The sequence below is a fragment of the Ruditapes philippinarum genome, unplaced genomic scaffold, assembly GCF_026571515.1.
Source record: "Ruditapes philippinarum isolate M1 unplaced genomic scaffold, ASM2657151v2 ctg4247_1_1_1_1, whole genome shotgun sequence".
Classification (NCBI taxonomy): Eukaryota; Metazoa; Mollusca; class Bivalvia; order Venerida; family Veneridae; genus Ruditapes; species Ruditapes philippinarum.
Window position 1 is genome coordinate 4,809 of NW_026866237.1, and position 16,607 is coordinate 21,415.

The 16,607-nt window shown below is 33.7% G+C and overlaps 1 protein-coding gene across 1 annotated transcript; it reads right to left on the reverse strand.

Moving 5' to 3' along the window:
- Positions 1–4,090: 4,090 nt before the first annotated feature.
- Positions 4,091–13,665, reverse strand: LOC132731875 (ferroxidase HEPHL1-like). The gene is made up of 13 exons (XM_060718173.1): positions 13,420–13,665; positions 12,586–12,830; positions 12,054–12,266; positions 11,727–11,921; positions 11,256–11,388; positions 10,721–10,827; positions 10,047–10,218; positions 9,242–9,528; positions 8,371–8,585; positions 7,476–7,620; positions 6,636–6,848; positions 5,508–5,721; positions 4,091–5,147 (listed from the first exon to the last, which is right to left on the reverse strand). The coding sequence occupies exons 1-13, from the start codon at positions 13,602–13,604 to the stop codon at positions 4,220–4,222; spliced, it is 3,252 nt and encodes a 1,083-aa protein (XP_060574156.1). The 5' UTR covers positions 13,605–13,665; the 3' UTR covers positions 4,091–4,219.
- Positions 13,666–16,607: the final 2,942 nt, after the last annotated feature.

The window sequence follows — 16,607 nt, forward strand, 5'->3', positions numbered from 1 at the left end:
TTTTAAACTTGATTAGAACTCTGACAGTATGATTAAAAAAAAAACTATTCTTATTTAATGAAATTTTCCGAGAATCTATCATAGTATAAAGCGACTTGACGAGTAAAATATCACTTGCCACAATGTCCAAGCGTAAATAGTGTTTGACAAATGGTAAAATGTACTAAATTTTCTGTGCGTTTTCTAATTTTGACATCTGCTTACTCAACTGCCGGCATATAATATGATAATATCTGCTAATCGTGAAATTCGCTCATATCTAACACCCGACCGCGGATCGGCAAACCTGTGAGGAATACTAAATGATCAAGGAGTACTATACGAATGCTAAATGCAAGATTTCAAAATGGCCCAAAACATTTCCCATTTCGAATAAGACCAAGCTTGTCTGTCGATTTTCGTGTTGACCGTGCATTTCATACTGTGCATGTTTTTCACGTATTTGCCGTTTCTGTTAAAATGAAATTTTTGTCTTGATATTCAATCAATATTTCAAGTTTGAAATGAATATTTGTGATGGTTTTGGGGAAAAATATAAAAAGGGAGAAATGCCTTTCAAGATCATCTTAATTCCTTTAGAAATGCATTTTACTTTTATATAAAATAAGTATTTTATGTTTTAAGTGAATATGTTTGAATTTTTGAGCAATAAGCCGTAACCAAAAGGTTAATCAAGGCGAAAACATAATCGAAAACATAACCAAAAAGGTTAACCAACGCCGACACGTTTAGCTTTTCATTAATGAAAAAAAATCATTTCTCGGGAGTAAATAGTTAGCTGTCATTTGGTCACGGAGGCCCCTCATACCTTTTGATATAAATGCAAATATTGTGTTAAACAATAGCTGAAAGTAATGACATATGATATACAATCATATCAAACATCAAACACATATCAGTTTCCGCCGCCTAATTCCCTTAAGTATGCAAGTCATAAGTGATTGCATTTGGAAACCCGTTGAACATTTCAAAACAAGGCAATGTCAAAACCCAAGTTAACCATTTTTTACGTCCCCGCGAGGGGTTTGACATTATCGGAAGATAGATAACAACCGCATGTACATTAATTATTAGAGCAACCTGATTAATAAAATCAGCTCCTAACTAACGATACGCTACAAGTAAACATAAGATTTGAACTTTTATCATGTTGAAATTAACTGTACATTGTAGTCTATTAAATTTAAATGCATTGGCTGCGGTTGTATTAACAAACATATTAGCGAAACAAAGTAACCACAATTAAATGATATCATATTCGACATTCAAGTATAATCTTTCATAAGCATCAGCTTAATTGTTATGTCACTGGTTTACTGTATGAAAATTGTTTGGTCTTTGGGCCCCGGATCAGTGGGTTTGAGTGCTATATTTTCCTTGAATACTTAAGTTGTTCAGATGTGTGTTGAGGAACATCAGTCATTGATAAAATAGAGAAAAAAAGAACCCCTAAAGAAAGTCCAAAACGGCAAAATTGAAAATGTTGCAGGTTCCGTTTGATAAAGCCCAAATTAACACTGTCCCGGTAATGGCCACGGTATCGCTACTGTGTCTTAAGCTGGTGAACCGAGGTGTTCCGTGGTGTTTTTCTGAGAAATCAAATTGCGTTTACACATCCCCGACAGAGCCCAGGTGTATTCCCGGTTCAGAACCCGATATAGCACCGGATATATACGATAAGCGCCGATGCTAAATCGGTGTATTCCCGCTTGATTCCGGTGGAAACCCGACTAGACACGGTTTCATCACGGTCCATCCCGACCATCGCCGTTTTTGCCACGGTAATGCTATTGGTGATGCCGGTACTGTGCCGGTGACGCCCTAGTAATGCACCGATGCTTCCTGTTCAAGTTTATGAGAATAAAACTGACTGACCACGTTGACATCAGTCATTTGGTAAAAAGACAGCAGAGATGCCATCCGAAGGAAAGGGGATGGAAGTTAGAAAAAAACTGTGTCTACAACACCTTCAGAGGTTGAGGTACCTGAAGCTGAAAATGCACCAGCTGAAGAATTTTTCCTTCTCTCATTTAACAAATTGTCCATGCTCGTGTTCCTTCTCTAAACAAAATGATCCAAAGTAGCACTTCAAGTTTATATATTCCTGTTCTTTAAATTTCCTGTATCGGCATGAGGTCGTTACACCACCGTCTATCATCGTTGTATAACCGTACTTGTCTGCAATATCCGGGACATTACCGGCTCCAACCGGAGCGTTGTTGCCAGTGACCTCAATGTACCCTGGCTCTACCGTAGCTCTGCCTGTTTTACCGTGGCAACATCGTGTCATCACCGGGACTTTGCCGTTTGGACATTGATTGACACGCATCCCGGTTTACTACGATTTGTCACGGTATGGATGCAGTATAGATACGGTGGTTTCCCGGCAATTCCCTGTTCCAAGCCGATAGAACACGGATTTGGGCTTCCTCTCGGTGAGTGCCGGTGAGCCCCGGTTGTATTAAACATTTGAAGACAACCGTGGTGATCTCTCAGTTTGTTCCGGTTCACCATGGTTTGTCCCTTTACTTCACGGAATTTCAACGACCCAACGCCGGTTTACCACGGTTGATCATGGTTGACTTAACCGTGGCAAACCGGGACACCAAACTGGGACTGTGTAAATGGGGCTTAAACCGCCCTAGTATGACTGTATTACTATTAGTACTAGCAAGAAAAAAGGTCTTCAAATCAATGAAATTACTTAAACCGAATTCTGATCGCGACAATATCATAATACTTTTAAGATGTTGTCAATCAGGGTTATAAATGAAAAAGGGAGACAAAAGAAAAATACTTATCTATTGAGACTTGAATTTCAGTTGTATCTTTCTAGAATACGCTTTCTAGCGTCAATATTACATTATATAGCAGCTCAAATCCTCGATATTTAGGTTCATAAAAAAAATTAAAACAAAGATACTTTTTGTTAAATGGCAATTACAGTAAAAATAACTATGAGAGCGTTTTAAATTAAAATACTACTACTTTTAATCATGATTTTAACATGTATTTGTATCTTGAGACATTTAACGGTAGTGTTGCGACATTTAACGGTAGCGGAAATTCGTGCGACATTTAACCAAACTCCGCGCACCGGTTACGCTACGGCCAGTAATCTAATCCTGTAAGGGGAGATCACTGCGTAGGAGATTGACATTTAACGTTAACATTGCGACATTTAACGGCAAATGATTTTGCGACATTTAGCGGCAGTTTCGAGATTTAGCGGTATTGATGCGACATTTAGCGGTGAGTGCGACATTTACTGCGTTGCGACATATAACGGCGCCACATAGTGACCAAGCTTTACAAGGATAAGTAAGTTTGGATTTAAAAAAGAAAGACTTTTCCCCACTCGTTTTACCAGAGACAAATAATCTGATGATAATAAGGTGATCGGTGAAAACAACAACAACAAAAATAAATACATTAAAATAAATTATCCGGTTTTTGACTGTCCTACTACGAAAATATTCATGGGGTATGTTATGTCAATTGTTTATTGTTCCTTAAAGCATTTTTATGCTTAATTTCTAAATATATGTTGTTGTTGTTGTTGTTGAATTTATCTCTATTACACCTAATATTTTCGGAGAAGATCTGTTATTGTTACTGTGGGCGTTATGTCTTGGGATATTTTTTTAAAGACATTTTCACATAAACCTTAATGCAAACAGTAAATCCTTACCAATATAAAACACTTACTGTCTCATTTTAACATGATGTTTAATAATGGATCTTTTGATCCACACTCATATCATTTTAACTACATTTGAGCCGCGTCACGACAAAACCAACATAGTGGGTTTGCGACCAGCATGGATCCAGACCAGTCTGCGCAGTCTGATCAGGATCCATGCTTTTTCGCTTACCAACTCTATTACAAGTAGAGAAACTGATAGCGAACAGCATGGATCCTGATCAGACTGCGCGGATGCGCAGGCTGGTCTGGATCCATGCTGGTCGCAAACCCATTATGTTGGTTTTGTCATGACGCGGCTCAATTTTGTAATTTAGAAAAAAAGATAGACATGATGAACAATAAAACCTAGTCGGAAGAGGCAACTCTAAGAAACTGAAGAGACTCTTCAAACTCGCAACATTCGTTTATTAAAAAATAACATTTCATACATTGTATGATATTACAAGTTATAAATAACAACTACTTAACAACTTAATAACTTATTTGAAAACTCAAATAGTGTAAATATAAGAGTTACAAAATAGTGTATGTGCCAACCATGCCGTCACGTGTATGCTCACCCACGTGACAATGGAACAGCCATGTACCAGGATTTGTAGCAAACATTTCAACAGTTTCGTAAGTTCCGGGAAACACCTCAATAACATCTCCTTCGTGCGTCTGTCCGGTACGGTATGTGTACGTCTGTCCGTGAAAATGTACGGTGTGAATATCCTCATTTACTCCCAGTCCTAGTATATACCATGCTATATTGTCACCTCTATTTGCAACTAAACCTTCAACATTGTTATATATCAGTCCATTTATAGAATCATACTTATTGCTTTCCACGAAATCATCTGTACTGGTATCTGCTGATGGGCAATTTTCTAAAACATTCTGAGCCAAATACCAGCTTCTATTTTCATCAAACGCTTGAAACAGAAGAGCAAATTCTTTTTCTACCGAGTCAGTTCTTTTCCCGTGTACATCTAAGACTCCACTTCGACACACGACTATTGGCCCGACGAGACCAGAGTACGTGTCTTTCACCGGATCGACCGCGGAATGATACATGTAATTTATACAGTTTGGTCCATTCGCACCCGGACCTGAAGTTTCCGGTACCTCCCAGCGATATGTGAACGTTGATCCCGGTGGAACACCGTCACCAATTTTCACCGGCGTTCCATCTTCGTATTTCATTCCTTCGTAAGTTTTATTGTACCTGAGTCCTTGCGCATGCATGGAATATTTTCTTGTCGCCATATTTTTAAAAACGACTTCAATAACATCACCGACGCCGGCTTTAATGAAAGGTCCAATCACACCTAGGTGCCAGCGTTCCGCAGTTACCGGTTTTTCTTGAGTAAAGGTGGCGTCCGTATATTCACGGTACAGGGCCTTCGTATATACACTACCAACGTATATGCCATCTTTTTGGATTCGATTATATTGTGGACTGAAAATATACAGAGTCTTGAAAAAAACAAAGAAAAAACAAAAACAAAAAACACTAGCAATGGAGGTTTATTATAACACTGAGCAAAATTATATTCCATTTTAAACATATGGCAATCAATTCAATACTCTAACATATTATTTCTAAGAGGCTATTAAAAAATTATATAAAATAATCCATCTATCATTAGTTTTGAGTTACGTCAGCTGCATTCGGCATTTTCTGTATGAGAGCACGAAATTGGCTGTGTATGTTTTGGTCATATTTAAGCTAATTCCGTATTTTAATTCTAACGGAAAAAAAATTCATTATCGTAAAATCTTAGATAACCGTAGAAATAGTTTATAAAAAATTACTAACTTGGAGGGATCACTGTAGTTTTCTCCGGTCAGTGGATGGATGGTTTTGGGCGAGTAGTTCCATTTTTGTTCTACTGCCGCGATATAGTAACGTCTGGTTATCCCGCTCTGTTGGTAGAAGTTTGTGGTAGATTTTCCACAGGCGTCCACATGATACATCACCTTCATACCTTCATTATAATGGTTGTCGTTGTGACAGTGTATAGACCAGTTTCCTGTTAATATAATTGTATAAAATAAGTAAACAAAACATTAAAAAACCGTGATTTCTTAAGAACACACTCGTTTACTCTACAATGTATTAGGCCTTAAATAAAAAGTTGTTTCTTTCCCCCTCTGCCATCCAAACCACAAAACTCTCAGCTACCCCCCCCCCCCCCAATAATTATTTTTCCAATTTGTTTTATACTATTTTACTATACATGGGTGCAGAGGCTGTCAATGAGAATCACATTTTTATATCTGTCCGATGGTTTTTTAATTGTAAATATACAAACTGGGATATATATTGAATTTAACTTTGAAACTTTGGTTCTAAACAGAAGCTAAGCATTCACAATTTGTCTTGAATTCAATATAGTTTTACAAGGAAAAATATTTTGAATAAAATTTATTTTACCTACCTACCTACCCTGCCAAAACTGGCATGAGTCGCAGGACGGAAAACAAAGATAATTTTAAAGCAGGCCTTATATTGAGTTTTTTCCGACTATACTTTTTTTATTTATTATAAATTAGTAGTCGTTGTATAAAACCTTTGGCAATAGGGTTATAAATGACAATACGATAGTGGTTAATCTGGTGATATATTTACGAACAAACGTATCATTCAACATACAGCTGCCAAGGACAAAAAATCATTTCTCCCGCAGTCTTAAAATAATTAAAGAGCTTACAGACGTTTCATTTTGAAAATGTTAAAATCATGTTTTGTCGCACAACGAACAGTTCATGAAACATGACAATGTTATAGCAATACTGATAATAGACGTAAGTTGTATCATTCATGTCAAGGTGTTGTGTAACGTGAGTTACTGTCCTCGAATGACCTTCATATCTATAACGTCCTCTGCGCGCATTTCATGTTTCATAATAAAATGATAATAAAATTAACCTTCAAGCTACATACCGACATTGCTGGGTTTCATCATACCACTAAAACCAACACCTGATATGATAACGTGTGAGTCACGATAAACGCCGTCTATAAGTACGTTATTGCCATTAAATGTAACGCCATGATTTCCTTCCGTCTGGCCAAAACTAACGATATGCCATACTACCTTTTCATCTTTACAGACTTCTAGACCATCTAAGTTACCATAGGCTCTCCCGTTTATAGCTGAAACAAGATGTAAACAAATAAAGTTTCATAAACGTCATTGCAAACTTTTTAACTTTGCTTCCTTATACCACTGTTTACCAAATGTAAATAATTTTATCCTTCAACTCTCATTGTTGATGTCCTGCATAGACATATTTTCTGCTTTCTTGAGGGTATAGTTTGTAGAGAGTTGTTCAAAAATTGTCTTTACGTGAATATACAAATACAAATGTATTCAAATATAAGACTAGAATAACACATAAACGGACAATGCTTTGCGATCGTTGTTAGAATTATTAAAATACTATGTTGCGTAAAAATGTACTTTGCATGTTTGCAACGTCAATTTTCATTGGATAATCATGACGTGTATTATTATCAATATACACGAGTGCATCGATAAACACGACTGCAGCCAACTTAACAATCTACTATTTTTTTCTAAATCAAACAAAACAATTTTTCAGTTTTATAAATTCGTTATAAAAAGTTTTGACATGTGATATAGTAAACGTATCTCTTAATTAATTTTACTTTTATGCATAAGATTTCAGCATGTTATTCAGATTTGAAAATATAATCTACATTTAATTAGTATAATTTGTATACATTGACTTTATATAGAAGTTGACAGATACTACTTACCTCTCATTACATTTGATTCAACAAAGTCCTCGTCTGATGTGTCGACTGTATCTTTGATATAAGTGTTTATATTATCATCGATATACCAGGAGAAGTTTTCATCAATACTTGAGATATACAAAAACATCTCACGATCCACGTATTTCTGAAACAAAAACATTTGCAATATAACAATTATAACAATTTCTAATCTGCTTGAATCTTAAAAAGAAACGAATGAATATTTACGTCTTTAGAAAGGAGAAACATGAATTTTATAACATTTAAATAATGGTTTTAGAGCCAGTTAAATGCTTGTGACCAAAAGAAAGTATTATAAATGTAAAATAATATAACAAAAGTATCAAAATGTAAACAAAGTAGTATTTTGACTTTCAAACATTTTGGAAACTATAAATGTATACCAAAAATAAAAAGCTTTTGAGAAATATAAAGAATAGCTTTTCTGAGGCATAATGGGCTTTAAAAAAAGACTGCACTGTATTTTTTTTAATTGTTGGCCCTAAAAGAAAACTCCTCGCGTTTATGAATTATCAACGATCCCATATAAATCAAACCAATTATTCCAATGTAATGTATTTCTCTGACGTGAAATTTCTCATTTACTACTCAGTGAATTAATGTCTGCGACAGACGATCTTTCATTTTCGACACATTTTCAAGTGTGCTTACATATATAACCACCTCTTTTACTCAGGGCAAAAACTTGGGATGAATTCATGAACAATAGCATATTTCAACGATAAGGTAACACTGAACATATAATTATTTTTTTTTTGAAAATTTATGAACTTTCAACAATGTGACAGTTTCGTTCTTGAAATATTTTTGACATTTAAATTAAAGCTTTAAAAAGAATGATAAAGATTTGCGAGAGAACAAAAAATCACCATACCTGTCTACCAGAGTAGGAATCTAAGGATCCCTGCTTGCAAATAAGAAGGGGACCAATCAGTCCGGAACTGACGTCACGTTCCATGTCATAACTTGAGTAATATATGAAGGTTAGACAATCCGGGTCATCTGTGCCCGGGGCTAGAGCCCATGGGACAGTAAATACATACGATCCAATATTGCCAGATGTAACCACATGACCAATGCCTTTATTAGCTAAAATGAAAATTATTTGCATGTTAGCAAATTTTATCTCCCGTGACCACAAATATCTTTAGGATGCATTTTAGGTTGGAACATTATCCTTCGCCAGTCATACATGTTAGGCTGACAATAATCTAGCAGGATAGTATTGTCACTATTGTGTATTGGATCCCTTAACAACTTTTATAAGTGTGTAATACAGTATGTTGAAAGTTTTCGAATTTTGCTTATGTGATGCAAAAACAATGTTATCCAGTCAAATTAAATAAACCTAAATAAATATGAATAGAAAAAAAGATATTAATAAACAATCGAATATGCATAAAACTACATTTTAAGCTTAAATTAAAAAAAAAACAACAAAAAAACCAAACATTTTTATAAACCTCAATAGGTCATATTTTGATTCAATCACAATAGGTTTCGAGCATTTGCGTTTATTTATTTCTATATATATAAAGTTTGAATATGGGCCACTTTGGTTTTATAAACTATATCAACGTCATATACATACATTTTGAATTCTTCAGTCTTAGTGGCTATAAGAATTGTAATCTATGTTTCAAGGTTGAGAAAAAATTCTCTGAAATAAAACATTGTGGTCTTCTTGTACTTTCATGGCTGTGTCGATTTCAAATTTAATGATATAAAAATAAAGTAAAACATACTGAATGCTTGTTTTATCCATTGTCCATTTTGTGTGCTGTTTAGGCTAGTTCCCTGTAAATATATTGATACCGGCTTCGGAGTGAGGTTTATTAATAGCACTTGTATTGTATCACCTACTTCCGCTCGTATGACAGGTCCCAGAATTCCAAGGTGCTCCTCGCGCTTTGAGCGATTCATTTTTTCCCCGTACTGCACATCTGTATACTCATGGAACCTGGCCTTCTTGTATTTCCGTCCAATAAGCTTCTTTCCGTTTACATTCGTAGAATAATAGAGTTCTGATTCACTGAAAAATAATTTGACATCAAGCAATTTTTACAAAAATGGTCATCAATATATCTTAAAAAAACCCATATTTTTTTGGCATTTAACTTAAAGTTCTTCTTTCTTCACGAGCGCAATATGGTTTTACTTCAATGAAGTCCATACGGACAGGAACTTCTCATGAGTAAAATAAATTAATGCATAAACATGCAAAAGATGAAGAGACAAAATAAGGTTTTAAAATGTAAGAGAATATAGAACCGAAGTGGATTCAGTTCCATTTGCAAATACTCATAATAACACTCATCTCATGTTAAACTAATTAGCAAATACTTTGACCGAATCACGAGAATAAATTAATTATTCCTTATATTAGACTCTTGCAGTGTTTAGTTTTCTTCATGGTATTTTGAATTTCCGACATACCCAAAAATCGATTTCTTCACCTATAGGTCAATAGATCAATTAACATGCTCTCTGTGTAATGAAAATAAGAAGTGATTGATAATTGTTTTGTAAGTAACTATTGTACACGCTAACCTTCCTGGTTCTGTGAGATCTTTGCCGTCGTAAAGATTCATACCGGAAGGGGCGTAGTCCCATTCCTCGAGTTCTGCAGCGAGGTAATAGTGCCGGATGTTACCACTGAGCTGGTCCTGTACAGGGGTTTTACTATAACATGACTTGACTGTAAAAAATACTTCCATTCCATCTGTAAAAATTTATTAAGATTGTCACTATTGTACATTGTATACTCATTGGCTTTTTGCATGTAAATAGAAGTTTATATGTACTGTGTATATAAGCTGAGTATATAAGCTTGACAATGAACTTATCAGCATACATACTTATTGCTGCAATTAACCAAGCTGGTTTCCTTGTATATGTATATGAATGCACAGAGTTATTTAAAGGAACTCCACTGAATAATTTTGACATGAAGGGACTGGTAATATAATTCCGAGATTTGTGTACAAACTGATGAAGGTCTGAACATATAACTTGTGTACAACTTAACAGATCATTTCCTCATCCAGTGTTTCCAGAATAATCATTTTTATTTATTTTATTCACATTTTTCAATTTTAAATGCTTCACTTGATTTATTCAAGAATTTCAAATTTTATGTTTTTTGACTTTTTGACCTCAGTGAAGCATCTTTAATTTTAGATACTGAGATATATACGTCACTCTAAATAATGAAAATAACTTACTTCGGTTATGTTCTGAGTTCATGCACTGAATGAGCCAACTTCCTGGGTTTCTAGCGACCATTTCGGCTGCTCGAAATGTAGCAGACCAAATACTGACAACACTTTTCCTGTAAAAAAGAATACCTTTATCATTTTTAACATTGAAATGAAATGTTTTTGAAATAGCAAAGTTTCCTAATCCTTGATGATAAATTTTTTTTAAAGGCCCATTATGTCTCAGACTCAGAAAGTGTTAAGAATTCAATGTCAAATTATTGTCAAGTGTACAAATAAATTCATCTGAACAAGTTGAGATTAAAATATGGTATTAATTAAAATAGGAAATTTATACATATATTGAATTTTCATGTATATGGATAAGCGTCCTACTTCATGGATTTTGAATTTTTTCATATTTCTATTACTCTCAACATATATTTCTTAGGTTTAATTGTTTGAAATTTAATATCTCATCTGTTAGGATATAACATGGCCCTGTGTGCAAATGCAACATACACTAGTCAATGATTGAATGGAAAATGTGTTTAAACCATACCTTTGATGGTTTTCGATAAACGTTTGTCCCATGATATTAACAGGGTGGAGTTCGGCACTTAGTGAGAAGATATACCATGCAATCTTGTCCCCGTTGCAAGCACTCAACCCCGGCATATTTCCATACATGAACCCTGTAGAAATATTTTAAATGTTGGAAGCTTACCATGAAACAAGAATTTGCAAAACCGGACGTTATTGGCGATTAATATACATTACCGGTGAAAAATATCTAAGGCTAAAAATACAAAAATACAGCTTCTATGGCGAAGAAAGTACACTGGGTAAAAATATTTATTTTTAAAAAATTATTATTATCAAGAACCTAATAACATAGCTTTCTTGAGTGATCGCGGAATTGAATTTTGAAAAAATTCGTCTTTGTTAATTACTGCTTATTTGTTGTGTTTAAGATATCAATTAACTAAATGAAGCTCATAAATTTAAAGGACATAAGATGATAGTGAATTACCATTTATGGAATCCTTCTTTAAACTCTCTTCAAAATCAGGATCAGCCGCATCTAATAGACGCTTGCATTCTGCAGGATCCTGACAGCGCCTAAGGTTCTCGTCAAGTAACCATGATTCGCCTTCGTTAATAGAATCAAAGTACAGCATAAACTCTTTGTCCACGTCTGTTCGCTCGTGATTGCTATTTAAAATTCCTGAAGAAAGACAAACATACATAAGCAAAAATGATAACAGGTGAATGATTTTGTATCTAATAAACAATGAATACTCTTATTATTTTGAAAGAATCTCAAATAAATAACTAGTATTTCGTTGGAGATTCATACCTTGTTTACAAACAATGACAAGACCCAGAAGTCCTGCGTTAACTTCCCGGTCAGGGTCCACGTGCGAGTGATAGGCGAATGGTATACAGTTAGGATCATCGTCACGTGGTGCAAAGTCAGACGTCAATTTCCACGTGAGTGTTATATTACTTCCGGGCAATGTTCCATCATCAATGTGCTCTGTTTGATTGGTATTGTCAGTATATAAAGCACCTTCAAATAATGAAATAAATGTAAATAATTATGTGTTACATAATATCAAGTACAAGCATATACTAGAAAGTAATTTTAATTATGATTCTTCTTTTCATTTTTATCAGACACTGTTTAATAATATGTTTTACAATACACATTTAACGTGGAAATAAATTCGGGTATAGTAAATACACCTGAATAGTGAATACACTTCAACAAATACAAATTTAATCATATGAAACTTACCGAAATTGTACTCAATTACATTAGTTTAAATTTTTATATATTTCTAAATTATTACTTTACATTGTCAGTTTAAAATTAATAAAAAATCTACCTTCATTAACTTTGTTATATCGGACGCCATGTGGATGTACAGACACCGGTCTATCCACTGTGTTCCGGAAGTGAACTCGAATGACCTCCCCTACCTCACCGTGTAGAAGTGGTCCAACATAACCAAAAGACGGATGTGACGGAATCTCTTGCGTGTAGGTGTCGTCTGTATAACGTTTGTAAACATATTTACTGTATATACTCCCTACCCTGTCAGGTCCGTTGACCAAGGTGTCGTTAAGATAACTGATAGCAAGTATAAATACAATTGATCGTTAACTACTGGCAGCAAATTTAATCAAAATGTTATGTATAAAAAAGATAGACATCCGATATAGGAAGTACCAAGATTACAATAATTATACAGAACATCTTAAAATTCTCTTTGAACTTATTTTCACGTCAAAAACTACCAAACAAACCTAATGAAGAAAGCTTCTTGAATTATGTGGTATACCGTCATATGTTATAATTGTGATTTTAACTGACACACGTATCTCACTTTGATCATATCAAACAAAACAAACAGCTATACAACAAATTATACAACAAACTATACGAGAAATTTCAATTCAGTATAAAGAAAATAACAACAACAACAACAACAACTGGAATAAATATATAAAAATAAATAAATAAAGAAATAAATAAAAACCGCACACAACAAAAACATATATACAAAATATAAACGACTAAAACAACAAAACACCCTGGTTTCACCTAAATTACTTGTCAATTTTTATCATTTTATCTACGTAATGTATACATGTTATTTGACATTTATTTAATTCTTAAAAAAAGAACAAAAATATAACATAAAGAGTTCTGGACTTACTCATCATAGAAGTTGACAAGATTCTGATGGTACGGTAAATAGTCCCAGTCTGTTTTCTCCGCCTGTAGATAATAGTTGCGGACGTTCCTCACCTCAAACCCGTCTGTTCTCTGTCCGGGTACTATAAACGCAAAGTTAACATTGACTAGCAGACACAATAAACTTAAAACATGTACCGCTTCCATAATTAATAAAATGTCTCTAGCTTCTAATGCGGTTTATTCGATATCTTATACAATAATAACCGGAATAATAAAATGCTCTGATATCACTGAAATTGAGGGGCGATTAAATTGTTCATCTGAATTTAAAATTACTTTAAGTACTCGTGCACTTAAATAAAGAGGCAGCTTAGTCTTTTTTACGATGTAATATTTAAGATATATAGTTAATTAAACAAGATTTCGTATATTTATGGTGGCCCAAGGTGACATTTGTGATGTTATCGATCTCGTGCGCATGAGACAAATGTCGTGATTATTCTATAATTTTAAAGAAAAACTTAGAATAACTTAGAAACTACAATAAAAGCAATTGATATGGTTTTATTTTCTTTGATAATTTATATTTTACACATTAAGCAATGCAATTCCAAATTTATTCAACCTATCACAAATCTTGGATGGAGGATATTTGCAATATTAATACCGTTTAGAAAATCTTAATTATCGCCTGTATTCAACCATAATACTTTATAATAACAGAGAATGCAGGAAATATTTTTAGAAAATTTTGATTATCCCTCAAATAATTTATATAAACGACACGTGTTCAGGACAACATAATGAAATGGGAAATATGTAATCAAATTTATCATACCGGGATTAAGAAGGAACTTCTTCTTACATTACTTTATCATGAACCCGGGTATTACATAACAGGAGTTTAGTAAGTGCTGTTGATGTGTTTGAAGAGGTGCACGAGGAGGTGACATGCAAGCTCAGTTTCAATGCTAACAAAACAAAAATCCAACCTTCCCACTATATAACATGGTGCAGTTGCTATGTTTGAAGAAGTACACATGAACTCTGTTTCAATGCACCAACATTTTGTCTTACAGAACAAATTTAACCTTTCCACTATAAAGTGTCATTAATGATTAACATGGTGAGAGCTTATATCATACGATTGTCGAATTATATAGCAACAGGGATTTTCAGTGACGGATGAAAACATTTGCTACATCATAACAGAATCGATCCGAATAGACTATAGATATGATGGAATTTCAGTCTTGAAACATATACAGGCCAATTAAGTTCAAATAGCAGAAGATACTTGTAAAGATTAGCGTTGTTAACAAGTGTCGTTATGAATTTTAATGATAGCACACTTGAAATAATTCATTTCACAATATCTCATATATATTCTTAAAGCAGCATGCCTCCAGATATCTGCCAATTTTCATGAAAATTTTGAAAATGAATCAAAAAGTGAAATATTGTAAAGAGAACAAAGAAAATCTTAATACATTGCAAACGGCATTTATAACTAATGTAAATTACCAAAAAATAGGTCAATATATGCATAAATAGCCCTTACAGCGTTAGTAACGCAGTAGAAATATGATGGTAAATATTTTAAAATCAGTCATTAATCGTACATGACATGTAAATTTTTACTTAAGTTTTGGATTTATTTTACTTTTCTTTAAATCATGGTAAATTATTCTCAAATTTGATTTGTAGTGAAATATTTTGGTTCATTTGGAGACATATAGCTTTAAATCTGCATTGCTAGTCTGTTTCTTCGGATATTCAGTATAACCTATATTATAATATCTGTACCAGGAATTATGTTGTCTGTTGAAGTATCGTATTGGTAAGCATACAATTAATTATAGAGCGTGTTAAAGGAACGTCAGAGAGAATATACTCATCTAAGAGAATGTCGTCAGTCATATGACATGTAAATGTAATAAGGACAGCTCTGAATCGTAATTTGTTGGTTCATTTGTCTATGTAAGAATACGCTTATTTCGATCACATACAAGAGAAATTAAGTTACTTGTAATACAGTATCAAAGTTTGAAGGACAATAATTTTATATTATTCTAAAATTATTCCGCGTTCATCCTAATTAAGAAAAAATCTAGACCCGTACGTTCAACTAGGGAAATAACTTTATCATGGTCTTATAAATGACAAAAGTATTACAATTTTTTATATGAGCCGCGTCATGAAAAAACCAACATAGTGCGTTTGCGACCTGCGAATACGGGCAGTCTGATCAGGATCCATGCTGTTCGCTATCAGTTTCTCTACTTGTAATAGTGTGGGTAAGCGATTAGCATGGATCCTGATCAGACTGCGCGGATGCGCAGGCTGGTCTGGATCCATGCTGGTCGCAAACGCACTATGTTGGCTTTGTCGTGACGCGGCTCATATTATGTTACTTACGCAAAGATCTAGGAATCGGCTTATCGTCGTAGAAGAATATGTTGTTAAGCAGTAAAAATGTTCGCAAGTAGGCACTATATTTTGTCGGGTCAAAAAGAATCATTATTGTGCGTATCCGAAAACTATCCGTTTGTAAAACATCCACCCGTAAGGGCTTGGAAAAAATTCGGATAAACTTTGCACATACCTTTCGACGAACGGATTTACACAAATCGAATTACAATTTTATTTTTGAGTATTATAAGTGCAGAGTTTGTACCATGGACATTAATTGGTCGTAAAATGGACATAAAATGTGATTTCCGCGTTCAATAAAATTACCGGGAGTGGTCAACAGTTGTGGAGTAAATCAATATAAAATTATGAAACTTATAATATTATAAATAGCTATTTTGCATTTTCTATAACTTGAAATAGTTAAAGAAATATATATATATATATATTATTTGGTTAATTAAAATGGATATCACCCTTTAAAATGTATAAATAGTTTTATACATGTATATAATTATATAAAATATAAAAATATGGTATTCATTTTTAATAACTAAATAATAACGCAACTAATGCCTGTTGTCTTATTAATTCCCCATCCATTATTAGATAATAAATGAATATATGAATGGATGTCGATTGACAATAATGCAACCATGGATAAAAGTAAGTTGTTGCAATTACATCTTTGCGTAAACATAATTAAATGTTCAATGGACTTTCATCTCTTTTAAAAGTGTCTCTGTTATTGAAAATAAATACAATTTTTTTTATAAAAAATAATTTTATAAGTTA